Consider the following 24,722-nt stretch of genomic DNA (forward strand, 5'->3'; position numbering starts at 1 on the left):
GCTCTAAAAATCACTGACTTTTAAACAGTAATAATTCAAAACAGAGAATACAACTTAACAGTGTGTCCAGTATATGGAACTATGTAAGTTGTCTTTAATACTTAAAGAGCCAGTTGTTTCAGGAAGCTAGATTTTTCAATAATCACCCAAGTATTTATTGAAACTACTAGCTGGTTGCTAACAGACTCATCAGAAATGTAGGTACTTCCACTCTAACTGAAATTAAATCTGGGGGCCGGGACTGTGGCATAGCAGGTAAAGTTGCCACCTGCTGTGTCGGTATCTCTTATGGGCGCTGGTTCGAGTCCTGGCTGCTCCACTTCTGATCCAGCTCTCTGCTGTGGCCTGGGATAGCAGCAGAAAACAGCCCAAGTCCTTGGGCCCCTGCACCCACGTGGGAGACCCAGAAGAAGCTCCTGGCTCCTGGCTTTGGATATGAGCAGCTCCGGCCATTGTGGTCAATTGGGGAGTGAACCAGTGGATGGAAGACCTCTCTTTCTCTCTGCGTAACTCTTTCAAATCAATAAATAAATCTTAAAAAAAAAAAGAAATTAAATCTGTATACATCAAGGACAAAATACTGAACAGACAATTTTCCATACTTGGTGCAGGAATCTCAACCTCTTTTCCTTTCCTTTCGGGGTCTACCTAGTGGCTGGGATTTTCTGAATGCACCTCTTTGAATATTTCCACTATTTCAACTCACTGCTGAAGCCTAAACAGACATCTGAGGTTTACACTGCTCTCCTCAGGGAAATCTTTATGTAGAAAGGACATATATTTAAGCAAGAGGATCTATGTCATTTGCCACTAAGTAAAACAGTTGGTTCAAGTCATCTACCAAGTTTATTTCCATTTGAAAATACTGCAAATACTGCTATGAGACAGAAGTTAAGCACAATTTTTAATCCTTTGTGAGCTCTCCAAAGGAATCTTTAGAAACAGAGTGGCATAGAGCATACGGTACAAAAATTACTTTGCCTGAGTAATCTGGTTCATAATTAGGCATACTTAGTATAACCATATACTTGTAAAAGCAGCTTACAGGCCTAAGTTGATGTAAATGAACATAGTGCGACAATCAACCAAGGCAAAGAAATTCAAATAAGCACTTTGTACTTAAAGAGATAAAAAGCTATCAGCTACCTATCAAACGAATGTTCCACCAGGGGGTGTCGTCTGCATTTATTCCCTCTGTAGTCACTTAGTGCTTGCCTCTGAACAGTTGCAGAAAAACCATATTTTGCAGAGTGATTTATAATGTCTCCTTGGCTTTCATTTTTACCCCCAAGGAAGGTTTATCTTTATATCTTATTGTTTGTCAATCAAGTTCCAAGTGATTTTCAACACTTTTGTTTTTCAAACGAATGCCAAGTTGTACACAGACAGTAAGCAAATATCTATATTCTTTAGGGAAGTTTGCTACTAATACTAGGATAGTCCTTTCCTATAGGCAAGAATATTTCAGCAAAACAATTGTTTCTTAGTGATACAAATGAGCTCACAAATATTCTACAACTGGATTTTTTTTTTTTTTTTTTTAAATTTGAGAGGTAGAGAGAGAGAGACTGATGGACTGGTCCACTTCAGATATATTCACAACAACTGGTGCTGGGTCAGGAAGCCAAATGCTAGGTACTCAATGTGGGTCTCTTATGTGGATGGCAGGGATCAAACTACTTGAGTCATCACCTCCCAAGTGTACATTGGCAGAAAGCCAGAATCAGTGGAGCACTCAAATCCAGGCGCTCCTACACGGGATACACGTGTCCCAACCTGGTGTCTCAACCACTAGGCTAACTGCTGGCCTCTGAATTTGATAGACTGAGATTTCTCGAAATGAACCTCATGTCTAATGAATGTGAAAATACTGGATGATTCTAACAAGAAGAAGAATAGCAGCTAACAACCATCAATCCCCAAATAAAATGTTTATTTCAATCTCAGATGTACAAAATTGGTTTATCTCCAAAACCACATTTGATGAGTGAAAACATTTTGCTAGACATGTTGATTCACTGAGATATGTGTATTTGCAAATTTATCTGCCAATCAATGTTACCACAGGAAATAATGCATGGGAACTACAGCTTTCTGTGCACTGTATGGAAACCTCTGCTGGCTCAGTGTCACACAGCCAGCAAGTGGCAGAGCTGCTGTAGGACACAGGAGTGTCTGATGCAAAGACTCGAGTTCCAGGGAACACTTACACCCCAGCAGTCAGGGGAGCTTTGAGCTTTTGGTCTCCCGATACTCCATCTTCATCCACCCTGCCCCTGGGGAAGAGGACGCGGCTTGGCTGTCGCTGCCCTTAGTGGGGGTCAGATGGACTCGATGCCTCCAACCAGCAGGTGCCAATCATCACAGAGCTCCATGAAGGCAGCTGCAAAAAGAACCCAGACTTTCCATATGCATTACCCAATAACTAGATTACATGACTATGCACTTGAGATGAATGTGCAGTGAACTATCGAAGATTTTCCATGCTCACTGGGCACCCCAGAAGTCTTCAGTCGAACTCCTCACCAACAATCTGCAGCTTCTTACCATCAAAGCGACGGACGCAGCCACAACCATGCATCCATTCATTTCTTTGAGGTTGTAAGAAAGAAGTGGTACAAATCCAAGAGTCTTCATACACACCCACAAGAAGAATTTACTCAGGACTTGAAGAACGTTCAGAATCTTACACAACTATGGTCATCCCTCAGGATCCACTGTGGGACCCCTTACAGGTGCCCAAATCTGCAGATGCTCCAGTTTTTCATATGAGATGGCACAGTATTTGCACAGAACCTACAAAATCCTCCTGTACTCAGACATTTCTAGAAGACTTACACTATCTCACAAGGTATATATGCTATTAGCTGCTGGGATGCATTGTTTTGAGGATAATGTGAGCACATGTTCAGTAAGGAGGCAGCCTTCTAAGGCTGACTTGGCTACACGGTGCACGAACGGGGTGGAACGTGAACGGCGCTGGGGAGGCACAGAAGCAGAGGGTGCAGCAGGCTGGGCTCAAACCTCACTTCACTCATGTGGACTTAGGGTAGCACTTGGCACATGGCAAGTTCAAGGACTGCTTTTAGGAACTTTCTGGACACACCCCCCCCTCCGCCGCCTTAGTATTTCTAATCCTGAGATGGAGACTCCCCTGGGTTGGCCATACTCTATGTAGGATTTAGGAACACAGGAGTATGGGAGCCCTGAGCTCAAACCCTGTCTCTTCCTGGCTGTGTGTGGGTCACTTTCTCTACCCCAGTGGGCTCCTCTAAGGACCGGGATGACGTCAAACAGGGTTCCTGTGGAGCTTCAAAGCGGACATACATGTGAAGGGCACAAAGTCACCCGCACACATTATGCAATGCCTGTGTCACTGCCATGTGGCTCTCACTCACGGGGTTGATTCCACGATGACACGGCTGCTCATATCCCCGTGCCTCCGGGGAAGGGAGGCTGCCACACACCAGGGATGTGAAGCCCAGCTCCTTTCCATTCTTAGCGACAGAAGACCAAGCACACAGGCTTCCCGGGGGCTGGAGGTGGGGTGGGGAGGGCTGAGGCACGCCTTTCAAAAAACGCTCAAACCAAAATCACCGCTGAGCGCGTGTCCCGAACGTTTCTTCCAAAGCCCAACTATTTCGCTCACTTCTCTTTCATTTCATCTTCCTCCAGTCTCATGTGCTGCGCGTTTGATGTGCCACACACTTTAAAAATACATTATTAACCAGACAAGCCTGTCACCCCCGGAGCTGACACTCTGTCCCCTGCTTATTCTTAACAAACCTCCCTTTGCGTTCCTTTGTGCAGAGGTGATTAATCATTTCAACTATCCCAGGGCTGCTGACAATCTTTCTGGATGATTCCAGCTGCCAGCCTCTCCCCCCACCCCATGCACACTGTTCGTGACATGGGAGGAATCTGCTCTGGGTCTGTTTCCCGATCACACGTGGCTCCCCACGCCCTGTAACCATAACCAGTGAGCCTCCAGAAGAGCTTGGTGTTTATTCCTCATCTTTTTCCCCCAGAGTTCAAGGTCGGGGGTGTGTGGGGAGGGGATGGTGACAGATCCAGAAAGAAAACAAGCAGAGGGAATTGAGAGTCAGCACAATAAAAGTGCACTCGGCAGGCGAGGGGAGCAGTCTTCATCCTGCTGTCAGGGGAGAATTCATGGTACCTGGTTTTGTGGGACCCTGGTACCCTCTGCACCACACTGCGCATGACTGGGTCTCCTCTCTTGCCTCTGGCAGCCTGTGACACCACTTTTAAACTCCCCAGGAGCTTAACCTGTAATGTGGCTTCCAGAGATGCAGATAGGGTCGCTTGGAGGGTTGGCCATTGTTTCTACAAACTATTACTAGCATTTTTAGCTAGCTTTAAAGGTTCTACTTTAAATGCACATCCTGGGACCGGCACTGTGGTGTGGTGGGTAGAGCTGCCCCCCTGCGACACCCTGGCATCCCATATGGATACTGGTGTCAGCCCTGGCTGCTTCACTTCTGAGCCAGCTCCCTACTAGGGAACCTGGGAAAGCAGGGGAAGATGACCCAAGTCCTTGGGCCCCTGCACCCAGAAAAAATTCCTGTCTTTGGCCTGGCCCAGCCCTAGCCATTGCAGCCATCTGGGGAGTGAACCAGTGGATGGATGGGAAGATCTCTTGATCTCTCTTTTTTTTTTTAAGATGTATTTATTTATTTGAAAGTCAGTGTTACACAGAGAGGAAAGGCAGAGAGAGACAGAAAGAGAGAGAGAGAAAGAGGTCTTCCATCTGCTGGTTCACTCCCCAATTGGCCACAATGGCTGGAGCTGGGCCAATTTGAAGCCAGAAGCCAGGAGCCCCAACTTTTTCAAAATAAATAAATAAATCTTAAAAAAAAACCCAAGTATATCGTTCTCTGCCCCCTCCAATCCTGGCAGGTATATACTTTTAAACTGAATTCAAAAATATATTTAAAGATGGCCTAAAATACTCTGTTAGGTCACACAAGCTACTGCAGAGAGGAGAAAGATACAGAGACTCACACATATAGACTACTAGGCTGATCTGTTCAAACTATGCTCTTCCTAAGCAGAAGTGAATCTGTACCTGAGGAACGGATAATGCATAGCAAGTGGATAATAAGCATGCTCATCTTAAGATTTTTAACCAGATTTCAGAAACCTAAGCAATGTTCCCAGAAAGCTACTTCAAAAAAATACAGAATAGAATATAAAATCCATAATAGTTTTGATTTCCCAGAAAAACAAACCTCTGATTTCCAACTTTTCAGAGATAAAATAAAAAAGGCATCAAAGTAAAAAGCTTTATATAATGAAAAAGTTGGGATCATGAGCCACAAGCCATCTACAGGGTACAGCTCTTGGAACTTCCTAGTAAGTCCAGGGGAGAGAGAAAACACACAGGTGCACATGAGGGTGGACCTGGTGCTGTGTGCGTGGGCGCTGCAGCGAGCGAGTCAGCTGTTGGTGGTGCTGCCTTTTAAACTGACTCTCAGGAGGCACACGAGGAGGCCCACCTATCTTCATTTACCCTCAGACACTAAAGGCGTTAAGAAAACCAGTACTTGCCAAGGAATGGTGCTGAGCAGGGCCCTTTTCTAGAAGTTTTAAACACAATCCATCCAGGGGTGGTGCTGGGGCAAATGGCAAAGTTCCTCACATTCAAAACATAGTCAATTTGGAAGCTCAAGAATCCCACCGATGCGAGGCAGACTATTCGGAAGTTATGGTCTATGCGGGCAGCTTTCAAAAACCCCAAGCAAACAGCACACAAAAAAACAGGAGGCAGGAGCATGTTCTACAAGTCCTAGAACACATCTGGGAGCCAAGCTCTGTAAATTCTCAATCTTTACATTTCACTGACTCCAATGAGCATAAAAACAAAGGAACTGCACACCTACCTATCAATCAAATTTATCAGAACTTCTACAAGCACACATAAATGCAATGGTAATGAAAACAGGTTTCCAAATCTTTTAATGTTATAATGAGCTAAATATAAGATTATAAGAACCACAGGTAATTATGTCTTAAACTATATAATTTTTACTTAGATAGATGTTCTAATTTTTCAAGGCCTATATCTCTTCCATCCTCAAATTATCATTTTCTATCTTAGAAGCTATTTTTCTAAGATCTGTGTGTACAATAGTAATTTGCAGCAAATCAGTGTAATTTTATACCCCTCAATTTGAAAAAATAACAGAGAACGCTGTGTGTGGTTTCCATGATAATAAATACAATTTTAAAATGTATGTCTCGGGTTGATCACTTTGGATAGATGTGTTTTAATTGTTCCAGGAACGGTTTCTCACAGAGCACATTAGCAGTGGAAAAAGCTGTGACTTCCAGCCCTCGATTCTACCAGCAGCAACATGATAATTAACCAAATTACCCCTGCAAACTTATTATCTTGATTTCTTCAACTTGTAAAAATTCATTATCTCAAAATGAAAAACTCAGTCTCTGGAAAGATAATCAGGCTACAAGCAGTAGATACACAAGTTCTAAGCTTTCTGACAGTAACGGTTGGATTCCTTTTCATTTCTAACCATTGGGAATTAGCAGGTGAATGTTCACCTCTCTAACATTTCTGCATGCTATGAGATGCAGTCCAGTGCTTCCAGGGAATACAAGTTTGACAGTCTTTGGAGAGCTGGTGATTTGGGGGAGGGGGAAGCAGACAGACCCTTGAACTTTTCTGTTGTAGGGCCGGAAGGACAAGAGGGTGAAGCGCAAGAGGGCCACAGTCATTCATTCCTTATTCTGCATCCATTCATTCGGTATTCACTTAACATCTGTTGTGTGCCATTCACTATGCTTGCCTCTGCATGGAGATGGGAAGAGCCCAGTGGGAGAGAAAGGAGACCAGATCCTATTAATGTTATAATAAGAATACCTGGGGAAGATCCGATTCAGACTCTGAGAATCAGGAAGGCTTCGTGGAGGGAGGGACATCTCAGGTGAGGCTTGGGAGATAAACAGCAATCAGTTGGTTGAATTTCAGGTCAGGGATAGATAGGTAGAGAACATCCCAGAGGTGAGAAGGATGTCGAATCAGGCAAGAGGTGGTAACCCTGCTGCTGACATGGAATGTAAGAGCAAGGTGGAACCGGGGTAAGGTGAGGCAGGAATGACACAGGGCAAGAGCGCTATGGCTCTGCAAGTCACACCCATATGTCTGATGACCCTGAGCTGGGGCCGGGGAGGGGAGCGGGGTGGGAGGCAGGCGGAGGTGCGGCATGGACAGTCAGTAAATGGGTTCATTTAATGCATGGCTTGAAAAGCTGGTAGTGCCAGCCCTGTGGTAGCTGGGGAAGGCACACAAGAGCCCAGTGGGGAGCTCTCTGGAGTAACCTAGGTGGGGAAGGATTGTGGGCTGAACCAGCAAGGTGGAAAGGCATGGACCCACTCGAGGGAGACAGGGCTCACAGGCTCAGGAGGAAGTGAGAGTGGGAGGGAGACAAAGACTCAGGGTCTTGGGCAGCCAGGAAAAGGTGCCAGAGGTGCAAGGTGACACTGAGGTGGAGCTGTTTGTGGCACATCTAAGTGGAGCAATCTGGGGGCACCTGGACGGATGAACAGGAAACAGAGTTGGGTCCCAGACATATACCGGCAACCCCGTTAGCACACAGATGTCTCTGGAAGCCAGGGAAACTGTAGCCCATGAGCAGCAAGGCAGCCAAGACAGCAACCCAAGGGACAGCAACACCTAGGACAGTTACAAGAAGAGAAGTTCCCAGGCGAGGCCAAGAGAAATGGCCTCAAGACTGGGAACCAGCCTGGCAGGGAAGATTCTGGAAGTGGAACAAGATGGCTGTGAGTGAGACTGTTCAGGCAGCTCCTCACGGACACCAGTTTGAAGCACCACAGCGCCTGGTTTTAGCAATTAACAAGAAAAACACACTGAAGAAGGATGGCAGGAAGGAGAGAGATGCCAGGTCATGTCTCCCACTTGTGGTAGGAAAAGGGAATAAAGTCCAGACCTGAGGCTTGAAACCCGGTACCAGGCCTGGCCCAGGGGAACACAGTGCTGGACAGGGCTGCACAGCCCGCCCAGGCTGGTACCTGAAGACTGAACCCTAGGCCAAGCGGCTGCCTCCACGGCCCCTCCCCCAACCTCTGGTAGACAGCAGAGCAAGGCTCTGGCAGCTGGGGAGCTGTGTCCCCCAGCAAACTCAGGGCTCAGAGCCAGCCCTGCTGGAATGAGACCCAGCACCACGCGGACGCAGCCTCTAGGTCCACCCTGGCGTCGCGGGGAGATGCATGCCCCCAGGGCACAGACGCGTCTGGCCTGTATCACTCTCAGTGTTGTGAAGGACAAGCACGCATCCCCCCGGACTGTGCAGAGGGCCTGGAGTCTGTGAGACCCAGGTGTGACCCAGTTTCCTGTCAGCCACCACTCCTCCCCCAACCTCCAGCACACAACACCGCTGGAGACGAGGGTGTTAGAAAGCGAGGTTAGGACTTTGCATAGAAGCTCAGGAGCCGGGTTGGCCGTGGTGAGATCCAGCACCAGATAAATCCCAAAGACCCTTAGCCCAAGCTCAGTGCTTGCAGACAGAGGCCCCAGCTGGTGCCAGCATGAGCTGGAGTCCTGGACCAGGGTGGGACAGACCCATCTTGGCCTGTGTCACTGCCAGCATCATACAGGCCTGGTGTACAAGCTGGGACTGCACAGAACGGATGACTATGAGCCTCTGGTGTGACCCCACCTATTGTCAAGATGGAAGGCCACGGACTGCCTCTATCGCCAACTTCCTGCCCCTGACCTCAGGCGCACAGCAAGGAGTAAGACTTCAACCACAGGCACGAAGGCAGCAAAGTGAGCTCAGGGTTTGGCTTGCAGTTCAGTGCCAGCCCCATGGTGAAGAAACCCAGGATCAGAAAAGAGCCAAGAGCTTGCTTTCCACAGGCAATACTCAAGACCTGCCCTGGCACCAGGCGGGGACCAGTGCCACAGAGGATGGACAGCCTACATCACCCCGCTGCAGCCTCTTGCTGAATCCAGAGAGCTGGATCGGAAGTGGAGCACGTGGGTGTGCATCTGCAGGACACCACAAGGCCCTGTGGCCACGGGACTCAGGAGCAAGCAAGCTTAGTAAGCTTAGAGCCAGTCTGGGTGGCCACTCTTCCTCCAACCATGGGCAGACAGCAAGAAGCAAGACTCCAGCCACTAGGCAGTAGGAACCCCAGAGTGAACACAGGACACGTCTTGCATCTAGGTACCAACAGTTGCTGTCCCCAGGCCAATGTCTGTAGACAGAGTCCCTGGACCTGTCTCAGTCTCACGTAGAATCCTGTGGCCCCAGTCAGTTGGACTTAACATCCTCACCAGCATCAGCTGTGGTTGGCTGCAGTGGCCATGGCTTGTAGGCCCATCTCAGCCATAGGCTGTATGCTGTGCTGGTCTTGGGGAGCTGAGGTGCTCCGGGTTAGATGCAGCCCTGCAGCTTGGGTGACCACAGGAGTGCTCATTCTATTTCTCCCCTGACCACAGGCAGCATAAGACACAGAGAAAAACTAATTGTCTGGGGGAAGGAAAGAGAGGTAGGTGTGAAGAGACTGCACAGGGGCCTGGCACTGTGGGGACTTGTGCTCCCCAGCTGTGACCCTGCCCATGCCCCCTGAGCAATCCCTCCAGGACTTTGGACTGGCACTGCCCCCAACATCCGCCACGGTGGAGGACCCTGCCCCATGGGTTGCTGCTGAGACCCACACATCCTTATTAGGTCCCCATGCCCCCTCTGCCACTGCCATCAACTACTCTGGAAGAAGCTAGAGAGAGAGAGACACTATAGCAACCAACCGGAAATAAAGCCCAAATAGCCTACCAAGCCAACACCTGATGGCGCATCTTCGGGAAAAAGCCTTTCACCATGAAAGGCATTCATTAAAAGTGACAGAAACAACCACCCCGCCAGATGCACAAATGTCAGCACAGAGACACAGACAGCATGAAAAGGCATGGCAATCTCGAGTCAGAATCCCTATAACGCAAAGGCAGGGCCCAGCCTCTGTCCGTCCCCTTAGGCCGAGGTGTCCTCACCTGTCCCTTTTTTTTTAAGTATTTATTTGAAAGACACAGTTATAGAGAGAGGTAGAGACAGAGAGAGAGAAAGGTCTTCCATCCATTGGCCCACTCTACAGATGGCCACAATGTACAGAGCTGAGCTGATCTGAAGCCAGGAGCCAGGAGCTTCTTCCTGATCTCCCACATGAGTGCAGGGACCCAAGCACTTGGGCCATCTTCTACTGCTTTCCCAGGCCATAGCAGAGAGCGACCGGGAGAGGAGCAGCCAGGACTTTAACTGGTGCTCTTATAGGATGCCGGCACTGCAGGCTGGGGCTTTACTGGCCATGCCACAGCGCCAGCCCCTTGCCTGTCCTTTGAATCAAAAGAAGTTCCTGAATTGAGGCTATGAGATAGCTGGCCAGGCAAGGTTCAAATCTCTGGACTCAGGAAGTCATTTCCTTCTCCAGTGGGTGAAATCTTGCTGGCCAGAGGTGTCCAGAGGCATTTGTTTAGGGGGATACCAGGTACAGGCCGGGAAACTCCAGATCTGGGGCAGAAGGTAACTACCATTTACCTGTAACCCTCTAGACTAACTGGAGCCACAGCATCACCAACCAATCAAAGGAAGGTCATGGGCATCACTGGCCAATCAGGACTCTGGACACATGCTGAACCACACCTTTCTCTAACCACACCTTCCGTCTAACTCCTTGGGGAACTCAGGAATTAAGCCATAGCTGCCCAGCTCCTCGCTCTGTATTTTGCAATAAATACCTACTTTCTTCCACCACCCCAATGTCCATGATTGGCTTTCTGGGCACTGGGTGAGTGGATCCCAGTTTGGGGGTCCTACAGCAACACCTCCAAGTAGTTTGGTGTGTTGTTCTGCAACAATCGGATGCCCTCAAAGGAATACAATGATGCTTTGGGACCAGATTCCACAGGAACGGAGGTTGAAGAAGACTGAAGAAATGCCTGACAACGAATTCAAAAGCATGATAATAAGGATGCTTGGATATATACAAGAGAATTTAGACAGACACTTGCATGAAGTCAGGAAAACAATGCATAATGTGAACGGAGAATTCAGCAATGAGACAGACATCTTAAAAAAGAACCAGACAGGAGCCTTGGAAGTGAAGAACTCAGTGAGTCAGATGAAAAACACACAGCTCCATCTCAGTGATGGGCTAATCAAGCACAGAAAGAATGTATGACCTGGAAGACAGGCATTCTGAAATATTCTAATCAGCCAGATAATACAAGGATTAATGAAAAGGATGAAGATAACCTCTGAGACCTTTGGGGCACCATTAAATGAACAGACACTTGAGCTGTGGGAACTCCTGAAGGTGAACAGAGAAATAGAGGCTTTAACAAAAATCTATTCAATGACAAGTAGCTGGAAATTTCTCCCTTCTAGACAAAGACAAAAACACTCAAATAGAGGAGGCCTACAGGACCCCAGTTAGAACACAAATGATCCTCACTGTGACACCCTGTGGTCAAAATCTCAAAAGTACAACACAGAGAATCCTCAAATTTGTCAGACAAAAGGCACCAGGCCACTTTTACAGGAACCATCATTATATTTCCCGCAGATTTTTCAACAGAAATGTTACAGACCAGGAGGGACAGAATACTATATTCCAAGTTCTGAAAAACATAACAACCAAGAATACTATACCCAGTGAACTGATCTTTCTAAATGAAAGAGAAATAATGATTTTACAAAACAAGCAAGAGCTGAGGGAATTCATCACCACCAGAAGGGCCTTAGGAAAGATGCTTCAGGGAGTCCTACACACATAAGGAAAATGAAGATAGCAATATCCTGAAGACATGCAAAATTATAAATCCATTAGAAAGAGAATAAGGGAAATTCAAAGCAAACAGAAGAATTTTTTTTCAATGTAAATGGACTAAATTCCCCAATTACAAGATACAGACTGGCTCAATGCATTAAACAATAAGACCTATAATAAACTCACGTCACCAGTGAAGACACACAGGCTAAGAGTGAAGGGATGCAAGATACTGCAGGCAAATGGAAAAACAAAAACAGGCAGGAGTAGTTGCAATGGAAAAAACCCAGACTTTAAGACAAAAACAGTAGAAAGAGACAAAGTCACTAAATAACGATCAAGATCAATTCAAGAAGACATGATAAGTACGTTTAATGCCTTGGTACCCTGGTGCAAAGCTGAAGAGCTCCAAGTGCCTACTAACAGCCTGTGACCCCTGCACAGTGAAATAGTCTCACACACACACACACACACACACACACCAGGCAGACACTGACTCAGGTTCTGAGATTATCTGAAGTCACCCTTTACTATCAGGACACAAGATTCAGATACTTGGGCTGCTAACATTTGCCTGGTCTTGATCTCTAATGGAGTACATGAGAAGGAGACAGGCAAATGCTGGATGGCTAAGCCATGCACTCCCAACAGGAGTTTCCGGACCTTCAAGTAAGTTCTTCTGGCCATCACCCCAAATCTCGGAGCTCACAGCAGATTCAGAATGAGAGTGTTCTTTTGTTAGAAATGGTAGACTTCCAGGGTTGTCACACAGACTGTATAGCACAGCCAAATGGCCTTGGCAACACAGGTGCAGGCTGTGGCATATGCCTCACAGGTAGCAGGACACCTCTGGCCATTGAGGGAAGGTTTCTGGGTTCAGTAAACAGAAACAGTATCACAGTGTCTACTGAAAATGCAGCTATAGATGCAAAACAAGCCAGAAAAGGGTGATCTCTCTGTCCCTAACCACGCAGATGGCCAAGTGCAAAACATCACCAAGTGAACTGATTTATCTTAGGTAAGATTTATTCATGGGCTTTGCTTGGTGAGTTTCTCTAGATCTATCTACAGCAGGTTTACTTTTGTTTTGATTTTATTTAACTACCAGTAGTAATGGGATCCAAGAATGAGGCTCCTCTACTGTTGTGTCGGCACCGACTTTGTCCCTGGTGGGTTTTATTTTGTCAGGAGTGAAATCCTTACTGTGTGAAACAAATGAGATAATTTATAAAGGAAGTGGTATGAGTTAGGGAAGGAGCCTGTCTGGGCTGGAGCAGGGGCGATTTGACCTGGGTCCGGCTCTGCCGATGACCCAAGTAGGTCATTGAAAACAAGCCATCTCTTTGTTCTCTGTTTTCCCATAGGCAGAGAGCGGCTCCTCTGTCTCCACTCGGGTCAAGAAGCACGTGGACATTTAAGCACAAGGCTTCTCTTGTGCCGCCCTCCGGGATCTGTCCATCTGAGGTAGCAGAGCGATGTGCATTTTCTATGACAAATCTCCTGGGACCACAACTGAAAACCTTATCCAGAAGGTGCCTCGGTTTCTGGAAAACCAAGGAAAAACCATTCCCTTTACTTGCTTGAAGTCTGGTCAGTTCGAAAGCCAGATAGCTAGTTTGGGTGTCTAGAATTGAAGAAGTGCCGCTTCTCCCTTCATCTTCCCAGAAATGCAACTCCATGTAAACATCCACTATGAACATCTCACAGCACGTTGGAATTAAGTTAGCAACTACTGGCGAAAGCTGAGCAGGCAGCGTGCTCACACGAGTCACTGAGATTGTCTCTACATTCATTCCTTAAATCTAAGCTCAATCTCAAACACTGGGCTCTTGAGACAAAGGTGCTCCATGTCACGAGTGGAGCCTCAACCAATATCATCTCGACCTGTCTTGCATAAAACGTGTGCATCCCGCATTGCAGCTTTGCAACACCTCTTTAAGTAGTAAACAGACTTTGCCGAAGAAATATAATACGTGAATGAGTAATGCCATCACAGAACCTACACTGGAACCTCTAAGGATGAAATACAGCAACTCAGAAAACTCTTGTTAGCAACACATCAGGCATGGGGGCTTCTAGCCCTTACTGCCCATCTTCAAAGAACTCCGATCTAATTTTGCAATTATACACAAATGCATTAGATCCTAGAATTAAAATTCTCTGAGTAAAAATTTTAAAAAACGGTATATTAGAACAATAATGTAATATTCAAAGGACTTGCAAACAGTCACCTCGGCAGAAACAAGAGAACAGAGAGGAAGACGTTAAAGATGAGGCTGATAATGACGGCCACAGGTTTGAGGAGAGTTTAAGGGCACCCACACGTGATCTGGTTCTTGCAAAGCACAAGCAGTGGAAACAGGAAACCTCCTTTTCCCAGCAAAAGGTCCCAGTGGCTCCATCACCACCCAGCAGGACTTGTGCACTCAGAAGACAGCACAGTAGCTGAGAGAGACCAGCTGGTGCCACAGGCCTGTGTTAAAAATCCCCGCTCTACCACTAACTGCTGGCTGCGTTATTTTGGGCAAGCTGTGTGTTTTTAGCCTCCCCTCACCTCAATCTCTTCATCTGCAAAATGGGAACGCTAACAGTGGCTGCCTCCTACAACAGCCGTGAAGCTTAACTGAGACTTGCAACAGTGTCTCAGACATGATGGGCATTCCGCAGATGGGAGCACGGCTTCATCCAGTAACTGCCACCGGATACAAGGACACGAGCCAGTGCACAGGGAGCGGAGGAGCGACTGCAGGCTCTCCTCACCAGGGCTCTGCAAACTCACTGGCTTCTTTCTGTTAGCTCTCGTCTGTATCCTGTCCTTCTGCAACCCTGCACCACAGCAACCACACTCACAAAGGTCACCAAGGACCCCTCTGTTGTTCAGTGCACCGGATGGCTTTAGTGCCGCAGCTTCTCTGTCCTCTCCCCCACCGAACACTGGCGAACTTGACCTTCTCTTACCACTGACTTTTCCCTATGCAACTTGCCCTCCACATCTCTGAGCACATCTCTGAAATGCCAAAGGCATCTTTCCGTCCTCAGCCTTTGCAAGTCAGAGTTGAGGCTGTCACTGCTTCGTGGTCTTCAGTCTCTCTCCAAAAAAAAAAAAAAAAAAAAAAAAAAAAAGTACCCATTTCTTTTTTTTTTTTTGACAGGCAGAGTGGACAGTGAGAGAGAGACAGAGAGAAAGGTCTTCCTTTTGCCGTTGGTTCACCCTCCAATGGCCGCTGCGGTAGGTGCGCTGCGGCCGGCGCACCGCGCCGATCCGATGGCAGGAGCCAGGTGCTTCTCCTGGTCTCCCATGGGGTGCAGGGCCCAAGCACTTGGGCCATCCTCCACTGCACTCCCTGGCCACAGCAGAGAGCTGGCCTGGAAGAGGGGCAACCAGGACAGGATCGGTGCCCCGACCGGGACTAGAACCCGGTGTGCTGGCGCCGCAAGGCGGAGGATTAGCCTAGTGAGCCGCGGTGCCGGCCAAAATGTACCCATTTCTAAGGTTTTACTACCAATGTTATGCTAGTTCATCCAAAGCGTGGGCCTGCAGCTCGGACCTCTGGTCTCTGCTCTCCATGTTCACCCCAGTGTCTCAGAGGCTGATCAAACTTTGCACGCTAAAAATGAGCCAATTCGACCGCTCCCTCCCACCAAAGCCAGGATCTCCCCTGAAGTTCCCCACATCTGAGGGGCACCACCAGGCTCCCTGTCTGCCATAGCCTTCCACCACCCCTCTTCCTCCAGTCTCCACAGCAGCCAGAGGGTTGTGTTTCTATTGCCAGTAGGGACGGCATCATTCTCGGCTCAAATGCCTCATGGGATCCTGAACATGGTGGAGGCGGCCCAGCATGCTCTGCTCCTCTCCCCTCCCTGGCCTGGCTTTAACTACCTGTGATCTGGCCACCCCAGCCCTCCCTGTCCTTCCAGGGCCTTGACCAGGCCATGCGCTTCCACGTCTCCCCTCCTTGGATCCCTCATCTCATGGTTTCCTGGGGCAGACTCCCTGTTGGTCCTCCAACTGTCCCATCCTCAGGGAACCCATTCTTGACCCAAAGGTAGAACATGGGGTTTCCATGTGTGCAGCAGGGCCCCAGCCATCTGAGTTACTATCTGCTGTCTCCGAGGGAGCAGGGTCCTAAGCAGAGGAACCAGAACTTGAACCAAGCTCCCGGATGAGGGATTCAGGTGTCGCAAGTGGTGACTCAGTCACTGCACCACATGCCTGCCCCCTTAATGTTACATTTCAATTCATGTGATCTTTAAAAAGCTTGTCTATTTCCTGTAGCAGACTGTCAGCTCCAGGAGGGCGGGGGACCGTGTCTAATGGACCTGCCATCTCTCCCCCAGCATCCCCCACATGGAAACGGCGGGAGGACTTCAGGCATTTTTCATGACTCTTCCCCTCCCCCACAACACGAGAAAGCCACCACTCACTCCTGGTGGCCTTGACCACATCAGGTTCATCTGAGCTGGCCGCAAAGGCACAGATGCCAATCAGGAACACTGGCTCTACAAAGACCGTCCGTAGCAAACCCAGCACTAAAAACACCAAGACCCCTCGTCTCTGTGTTACAGCAAACAGGCTCTGTTTGCGAGCCATCATGATGGCATTCATCATTTTCCTGCAGGGGATTCTTCCACGTACTCATTTATTCATTCGCTCAATGAAACTCTGAATTCTAAATTCCAGACTCTGGGGCTCCAGTCTTGCAGGGATGCCAGCAGGTGACAGAAAAGACACAACAAATATGACAGGATGTGGCAGAGGAGGATCCCTGTGCTGGTGCTGAGGCAAGGGCATGCGGAAGATAAGCCGGGAATAATAAGAAACCGATGACTGGTGGGAGGCCGGGAACAGTCAGAAAAAACATAACAGCCAATCCGGGCACGCTGACAGCCTCTTCGAGGAGACCCCCAGACACCAACCACTGCTAACCCCTTGGGTGGGTCGATGGCAGCACCAGCGCCACCGTTTACCCCGCTGATGGTTCTTCCCACCCCGGGCCCACCTCCTGGATCCTGGAAAGAGTTCTGGGACTTTGGGAGCTCAGCTGTTCTCTATCAAAGTCACCACCTCCACTGGCCCCCCGCACACAGGTGGATTCCTCAGCCTTCCGCATGCATACCCATCCACGATCCACCTGTCCACCACAGCCCCCTTTGTTCCACACTTGATTCAAGGTAGGGCATGGCAGGGGCAGTGAGAGGAGTTGCGGGAAAGCAGGAGTGGGGAAGGGGTATAAGGCTGTCATCAGGGCTCTGCAGGAAAAAATAATTAGAAAGCTTCGAACTCTTGATGGCAGCCTTGGGTTTTATTGTAACTGAATTTTACTTTGGCTAAACTGTATTCTTTTGAGTAGATTACTCAAGTCTTCATTCAAACTAAGGTCAAATGACAGATTTTTACTTACTCCGTGCCCTCAGCAAAACCAAGGAGTAGAATTTTTCTCATTAGAGAAACTGAACAGGGGATTGGTGTGTTCTGATATGACAACCAATCAAAGGAAGGTGGCTTCAAGATAGAATATTTCAGGGCTGCTGTGGTGGCAAAGGCAGATAAAGCCACTGCCTGCGATGCTGGCATCCCATTTGGGTACCAATTCCTGTCCCAGGTACTCCACTTGCAATACAGCTCCCTGCTGATGGCCTGGGAAAAAGCACTGAAAGATGGCCCAAAAGCTTGGGGCCCTGATGTGGGAGATCTGAGTGAAGCTCCTGGCTCCTAGCTTTGGCCTGGCCCAGCTCTGGCTGTTGTAGCCATCTGGGGAGCAAACCAGTGGATAGAAGATCTCTCTATCTATACCTTTCTCTAACTCTTTCAAATAAACAAGTAAATCTAAAAAAAAAAAAAAAAAAATCCTTGGACTCCAAACATGAAGGTATGTTGAAAGCACAAAGACCAGGCCAAGTTCTATCAGCATCTTATACTACTGATATACTCATTGTTTAACCTGAAACAGAACACAGAAATAGAGATACAGAATGCAATATGGATTTTATTTAATATATACTTAAGTGCCAGAAATCAAGCGACCTGCTTTGACATTTGTTTTCTATAAAAGTCTCTGCCAAAAAGAAAACATAGTTTGATTCAATGAATGAAAATGCAATGAATTATGCTAGTCAACTTGAGAATTAAACGATTTATTTATGGAATAATGCTTTCCAGAAAGAAAAAATATCCTGCTTTTGAAAAACAGCTTGTCAATGCAAAATTATATAGTATTGCTGTAACTCATTAGTGAGTCAAGAAAAAAGTGTGTAGGATGTCCAAACGTTGGGAACACGTTAAAACAAAGTTGTGTGTGTGTGTGTGTGTGTGTGTTTTCTTTTACAAGGAATTGCCCTCCATGTAGTCTAATTTGTCTTGGTATTTCGCCCAGCATAGTATCAGTTTTCTGAGAACTATAAATCACTAGGTTACTCCTCTGAAAAAGTATGAGCGAAGAAAAGCCATGAGCTGACGCTGGTATCCTGATTGCAGGCTTGAATACCCAGGAGAACACGAGTAAGACGGCACAGCCCCACCTAGCTCAGTCAGGGCATCAAGCTGGCTCTTGGATGGGGTCCTCACTAGAGAGAATGGTGACAGGAGGCACAGAGCAACACAGGATAGAGTGACAGCCAGAACCATCGAGAAGTAAGACAGGAACTCTGCCAGGGGCTTGTGGCTCCCATCACGTTCAGGACCAAAGTCACAAGCCAGCCCCTTCCTGACTTGCAAAGCACAGGCTTGGAAGTAGCACTGAGACAGACGGTGCAACCAAATGTGAGTATAACTGCAACTGTCACCTGAGTTCTGTTCTTCTGTCTTCCGGTTGAGTGTTTGAGAGCACGTTACCCCAGCCTGTGCAAAGGCACTGGGGTGAGAGGAAACGAGGTTCTACAAGAAGCATCATTTCACACAGTGGCATTTACATAAATGCCGAACGGCAAGCCAACCATGGCTCCCTGTGACAGACAATGCAGCTGAGAGATGTTTAAGAGAACATCCTTACCCGAATTATTTCTTCAACACAGCTGTTGGTTTCTCCAGCTCTGCTCTCCTGAAAGAAAAGAGAAAAAAAAATTAAGCCTAATGGAAGAAATCTAGGGTCACAAAGACAGGATGACAAGTAAGCTTTCAATTAGGGGGAAAACCTGATGGGCTGGGCTGAGGCTCACTGTAACTGGGACTTGTGAAGAGCTCCGTTCCCTGCTGGCTGGCTCCCACTACACCTGCTGCGTTCCTCTGTCCCCGGCCTGGAGTGCCATACCCCCGTGCCCTGGAGGGTCAGGGCTCAGGCTCCACGGACAGTAAGCTGAGCAGGGGCCCTAGGAGTACAGAACACAACTCAGGAATGAGCTTGGCCCACCCGGGCCTTGATCAGAGCGTGGTATCCATGGCCCACCCTGTGAAGGTGGATGTGGTTTGCCCACCAAACATGTGCCATGGACGTGATGGGTGCAGAAGCTGCTACAGCTGAAGTAAGCCCGGTGAGGGGGCAGGGAAGGTCCACAGTTCGTGTAGGTCCACTGGTTTCCTGGGCACAAAAGGAAACCTCAGCATGGCACCCTGGATGTCACCCCTCGGGACCACTTTGCCTTCTTGTATAAGCCATGCTGCCCTGTGCTGTCAGAGAGTCCAGGGGCCCTGAGGCTTCAGGTAGCAGCTGACACTTGGGGAGCATCTATCAGAGACCAGGATACCCTGGCACCCGCCAGGCCCTCTGCTAGGATAGAGCGATCCCTCTGACACAGCCTGCCCTCCACACTGGGTAAGAAGGCCAGCTTATCGCCCACGAGGCAGCCCCTTGTAAAGCTGAGAAGGTGCTAGAACTGAGTCTAGAAGGAGGGGCTCCCAACAACTGTCCCAGCAAGTCCTGGCCTTACGTCGCAGCACAACAGACTCTACAAGAGAAACATTGGATCTTCCCAGCCATGTTTTCCCCTGGGGACTCAAGAAAGGCACCGCCGTGCTGGCTTGGATCCCCAGGGCCCTGCGTGGAGCAGAGTGGATCCATAGGGCACGGCACTACAGAAAGTTTGGATGGCACAGCACCTTGGACTCACTGCAGACTGAACAGATGCAGAAACCGTAGGCTGAAGAAGTGAGGGACTTGGCCCCGAGTCATTCTAGCACCAAGAGGCAGTCGGGCCAAGGACCTACACGTTTGTTCATCATCATCAGTTCAGCGAGTTTGCTACAGTCTCATACTCTCTGCCTGAGCTCAATCCTTAGAACTGCTTAAATTAAGGGAAGCTGCATGCTTAAGGGGGAGGGGATAAAAGAATTCTGGGGCAGGTGTTGGGCCTAGCAGTTGAGACACCTGCAATCCTCTATCAGACTGCCCGGCATTGAGTCTAAGTTCTGCTTCCAACTCCAGCTTCCTGCCAACGTGCATCCTGGGAGGCAGCAGGCGATGGGTTCCTGCAACCCTTCTGGGAGACCTGGAGTGCTTTCTCGGCTCCTGGCTTTGGCCTGGCCCCACCCCAGCTACTGTAGGCAGTTGGGAAGCGAACCAGCAGATGGAGTCTTTATCTCACTTTCAAATAACTAAGTGAATAAACCATTATGTTTTAAAAATTGATTGGTCAGCGAAGACTCACACATAATACATGAACTCCGATAGAATTTGGGTCAGTTTCCTCCTCCTTTCCATGCTGCCAACTGTCCAACACGCACTCTCTCACTAGCTTCCAATGTCATATGTGTCATATGATGTCATATGTGTAAACCCATGGGGGAAAAATGGCGCAGGAAGTATACTCCTACTTTGACATTAAACAGTATGAGCTAAAGGTCTCTGTCATCACACCTTTCCCCATGTACAGAGGGGCAGGTGGGTCAGGAGCGCCTGTCTGGAATCTGGTTCCAGCTGCAGTCATGAGCTCTGATTGTATTTACATTTCGAAAACTTTCTATGTTTATGTACAAGATTAACACGTGCATTGTAATTTGCATCTCCCAATTTGTGTTTATACGTTCACAATAAAGTTACTGCTTCCCTTGGAAAGGCACCCACTGAGAAGGAGGCTGCGCGAGGTAAATTTTAATTACTCTGTATTTTTTGAGGCTTTGTAGCTGTTGTTTCCCGCTGAGTTGCTAAGCTGTTGCTCTGCACTGACTCCGACTCTGATGAACCCACCTCATTTTCCTATCATTCCATTTTGAAATCTGTCACAACAGTCTCACCTCACGCGACCCCTGACTACACTTCAGTTAGAAGCCAGCATCCGCCACTCAGCTCCTTCTCTGCAGCCGTGCCTAGCGTGTGCTCCCCCAAACCCTACCACTTGCATGTACCACACACTCGGCCAGCAAATAGGGGTTCACACAGCTCAAGAAACAGCCGGAAGCCCCCACCCCTGATAGCAGCAGCAATGTCTCATGAGTGTACCCAGCCCAGGGCACTGGGGCAAGTGGGACTTAAGGAAAACCACTTGATCCAATCAGCAATCAGCGGGAAACCCTAGGTCTTGCAAACAGTGTGACTCTAAGGCACATCTCAGGTGGCGTTTGTATTTCAAAACCAGACCTAGCTGTGTGCTTGGCCTTGTGGTTAAGACCCCTGCGTCACACGTTGTGGGATCTGGGTTCGATTACCTGGCTCTTGGACTCCAGCTACCTCCTAATGCAGACCCTGGGAGGCAGTGCTGATGGTTCAAGTACTTGGGTCCCTGTCACCCATATGGGAGGCCTACGTTGAGTTCCAGGCTCCTGGCTTTGGCCCAGCCCAGCCCTGGTTGTCAGAACACAATGACAATTGTAAGCCCAAATTCAAGGACCCCCATGATGCTATGGGAAGCCTCAGCCCTACAGCAGCACTGTCAGTCTCCTCTTTTAGGACAGGGTCACCTGTGGACAGGAGGCAGTCAGTTCTCTCCCAGACAGCCCACTTCACACGGACCCTCACATGTCTCCTTGCAAGGGCTGCTCTCCACTCCCAGCTCCCACAGCGGGAAGCCTGAGCTGCATCTGCTTAGCCCCTTAGTGCACCTGTTACTCACACCCTGAGCTTCCTCTCTGCACCTATGGTCTCCACCACATTCCAGATATGTATACCCAGAGAGGAATGATAAGAAAAAACACACGAAAACCAAAAATAACCATGAAAAAATAGACAAATTCTTAAACAGAATATATTTATGAAGCCATTAGCAATTCATTTGACTTACCTAATCCTCACATTGGTACACGTAAATTAAAAAAACAAATATTAGCCTTCTACCAGTAGGTAGTATTAATAAAGAGTTACAGGTTGAAAGATTCCTAATCCGAAAATCTAAAATCTGAAACACTGCAAAATCCAAAATTTTGTAAGGACCAGCTGAGGCCACAAATGGAATATTCCACCACACCCACCATCATGTGACAGGTCACAGTCAAAACACAGGCACATCAAAAATATTGTACAGCATTCCCTTTAGGCTATGGTGCAAGAAAAAGAAATGATTTCATGTTTAGACTTGGGTCTCACACCTATATTATGTATATGTTAATTTTCCGAAATCTGAAATATCAAAGACTTCTAGTCCCAAGCATCCCGGATAAAAGATGCTCAACCTATAGCAATCAATTTTTCTATCAGACTCTTAGCCATAAGACAAAGCCGTTCAATTTTATTACTATTTTTAGAATGAAAATTAGAGATCCCATCGGAGCTCGTAGTTAAAAGCACATTTGGTTTTCAAACTTAAGTGGTCAGTGTGCTGACCTTGTCAAAAACCCACCGATGGGATAAAGAGATAAGAACCGGACACGGTAACTGGGCATCCTGATCACTAATTGACACTGAGTCATGTCTCAATAAAGTGCCCACGTGCTGTGTTACTGGGGTCATCTTCCACACTGCCTTGTCCACACTGGATAAAGAAACCACAGGACAGTCATAACACACACGTGCTTCCATGGGTAACTGACATTGACAGGAGGGCTACAAAATCTCCCATCCTATCAGCTACAACCCTGCAGTCGGTATTCCCAGTGCTACAGAGAGACCATGAGGTCCAGGCAGGAGTGATAAGATTGGGTCATGTAAGCCTAATGTGACAGGCAGACATCAGCGAGGCTTCTACGATCTATTACATGCTTTGTCACACTGCTCTCGGTCTCACTGTCCTCATTTGCACAATCTAATGACAAACACTATTCTGTGATGTTCATGTAAGCAGGAGGCTGGCTGATGGGCTAGCCATATGAAACATGCTCCCTGCCCCCCCACCACCAGAGGATAGAGGGAGAAGTGAAGGAAGAACACATTTTATTAATTATATCAGGAATGCGTTTTTCTTTTCTGATCATGAAATTCTGAACTTCAACACAAGATGGAGAGAGTAATTCAGTGTGGCTGAAGAAATGAACCAATTAAAGAAATTTGGGACTGCTCTAATCCGTGCCCCCCCATTAAGACACATCATCAATTCTTTCAGCCATGAACAGGAATGACTGCTGTAAACGGGAGAAGTGGCATCACATTATTTGACAATATTCTATTTGGCACATTCTATTAATTTCAGTTAAGCCTTCAGCCAAAAGAAAGGAAAGGCAGACTTGCGAGTAAGCCATTCCTACGCCACGCTCTTCCTATGTGCCATGCTTTGAATGCCTCTACCAAAACTCATGCTGAAATTTAATTCCTGTGTGAGGTAGTAAGAGGTGGGACATTTAAGAGGTGACTGGGTCACAGCCAAAATGCTGGGCTCTCACGAGTGGACGCATTTGGTCATGGATTAGTGAGTGAATGGGTTATTTCTTGAGCAGATCTCCTACAAAAGCCACTTTTGACACCGTCTCTTCTCCAGCCGCTGATGTCATGGGATGCCCAGCACTGCCTTGGAGCTCTGCAAAGGGTTCCCACCAGCAAGGGGGCCCTCACCAGATGTGGCCTGGGACCTGGGACCTCCCAGTCTCTGGGCTGAGTAAACTTTGATTCCTTATTAATCACCCAGTCTGTCACATTTGCTTATAGCAAGAGAAATGAACAACGGGTCTCTTTCTCTCTCTCTCTCTCCTGGCCTTTCCCAACACTGTCTCGGGTGTGTCTGACTCCCTGAACAGGGTTCTCTCTGTGCACACAACCAACATCAACTCTTTCCACGTGTGCTCTTTGAGGAGATAGGCTGTAAATAAGTGCTGATCCGACAAATCCAGCTGATATCAGCTGGGGAGTAGGGAGAAGGCTTGTCTGAGAGGTGGAAGCAGGCAGCATTAGAAAACACAAGGGAAGAACTGGCACCTATCATTGCCAGCTTTTCACTATCTGAAGTTGTACATTTTTAAATAAATTTGTAGTATCAAATTTAAATGTTTTCTCTTAAATTTGTAAGTATAACATTTCATTCTCTTTTTAAACATTTATTTATTTGAATGGCAGAATTGGGGGGAGGATTCCATCTGCTGGTTCCCTCCCCAAATAATCACAATAGCCAGCAGTGAACCACGCTGAAGCCAGGAGCGTGGAAATCCAGCCAGGTCTCCCACGTGGGTGGCAGGGCCCAAGCACTTGGCCATCTTCTGCCTCTTTCCCAGGCACACTAGTAGGGAGTCGGATCAGAAGTGGAGCAGCTGGGACTCAAACCAAAGCCCATCGGGGATACTAGCGCTGCTGATGGCAGCTTCATCCACTGAGCCCCAGCACCAGCCCCAGCCTTTTCATTCTTGCCTCTACTGTTGGAGCTCTCCCATTTCTTCTGGAAAATTTATGTAGGGCATTTGAAAGCGAGCTATTAGAGTGGTAATGCATTTAGTTTTTCCCTTCCGCTCCCATAAGAGGCTCAGTTCCTTCAAAGGAAGCAGGGAGTACTGGACCTGAACCGTAATCTGCACAACTGCCCCTCCCTCTATGAGGGTGAGCCTCAGACGCCTCAGATGTTCCAAGTAAGACATCCCCAGGTGCACTCATGTTCCGGTGATGTTCACTGGGCAACTC

The 24,722-nt window shown here is 47.9% G+C and overlaps 1 protein-coding gene across 1 annotated transcript in view; it reads right to left on the minus strand.

The window, feature by feature from the left end:
* Positions 1–24,722, minus strand: part of AFF3 (ALF transcription elongation factor 3) — a 455,793-nt gene that overhangs the window by 268,723 nt on the left and 162,348 nt on the right. The window contains exon 6 of the mRNA XM_062208886.1: positions 18,810–18,857. Within this exon, the coding sequence (XP_062064870.1) occupies positions 18,810–18,857 (48 nt within the window). The remainder of the gene's footprint in view (positions 1–18,809; positions 18,858–24,722) is intronic.

Source organism: Lepus europaeus, chromosome 13 (assembly GCF_033115175.1).
Source record: "Lepus europaeus isolate LE1 chromosome 13, mLepTim1.pri, whole genome shotgun sequence".
Lineage (NCBI taxonomy): Eukaryota > Metazoa > Chordata > Mammalia > Lagomorpha > Leporidae > Lepus > Lepus europaeus.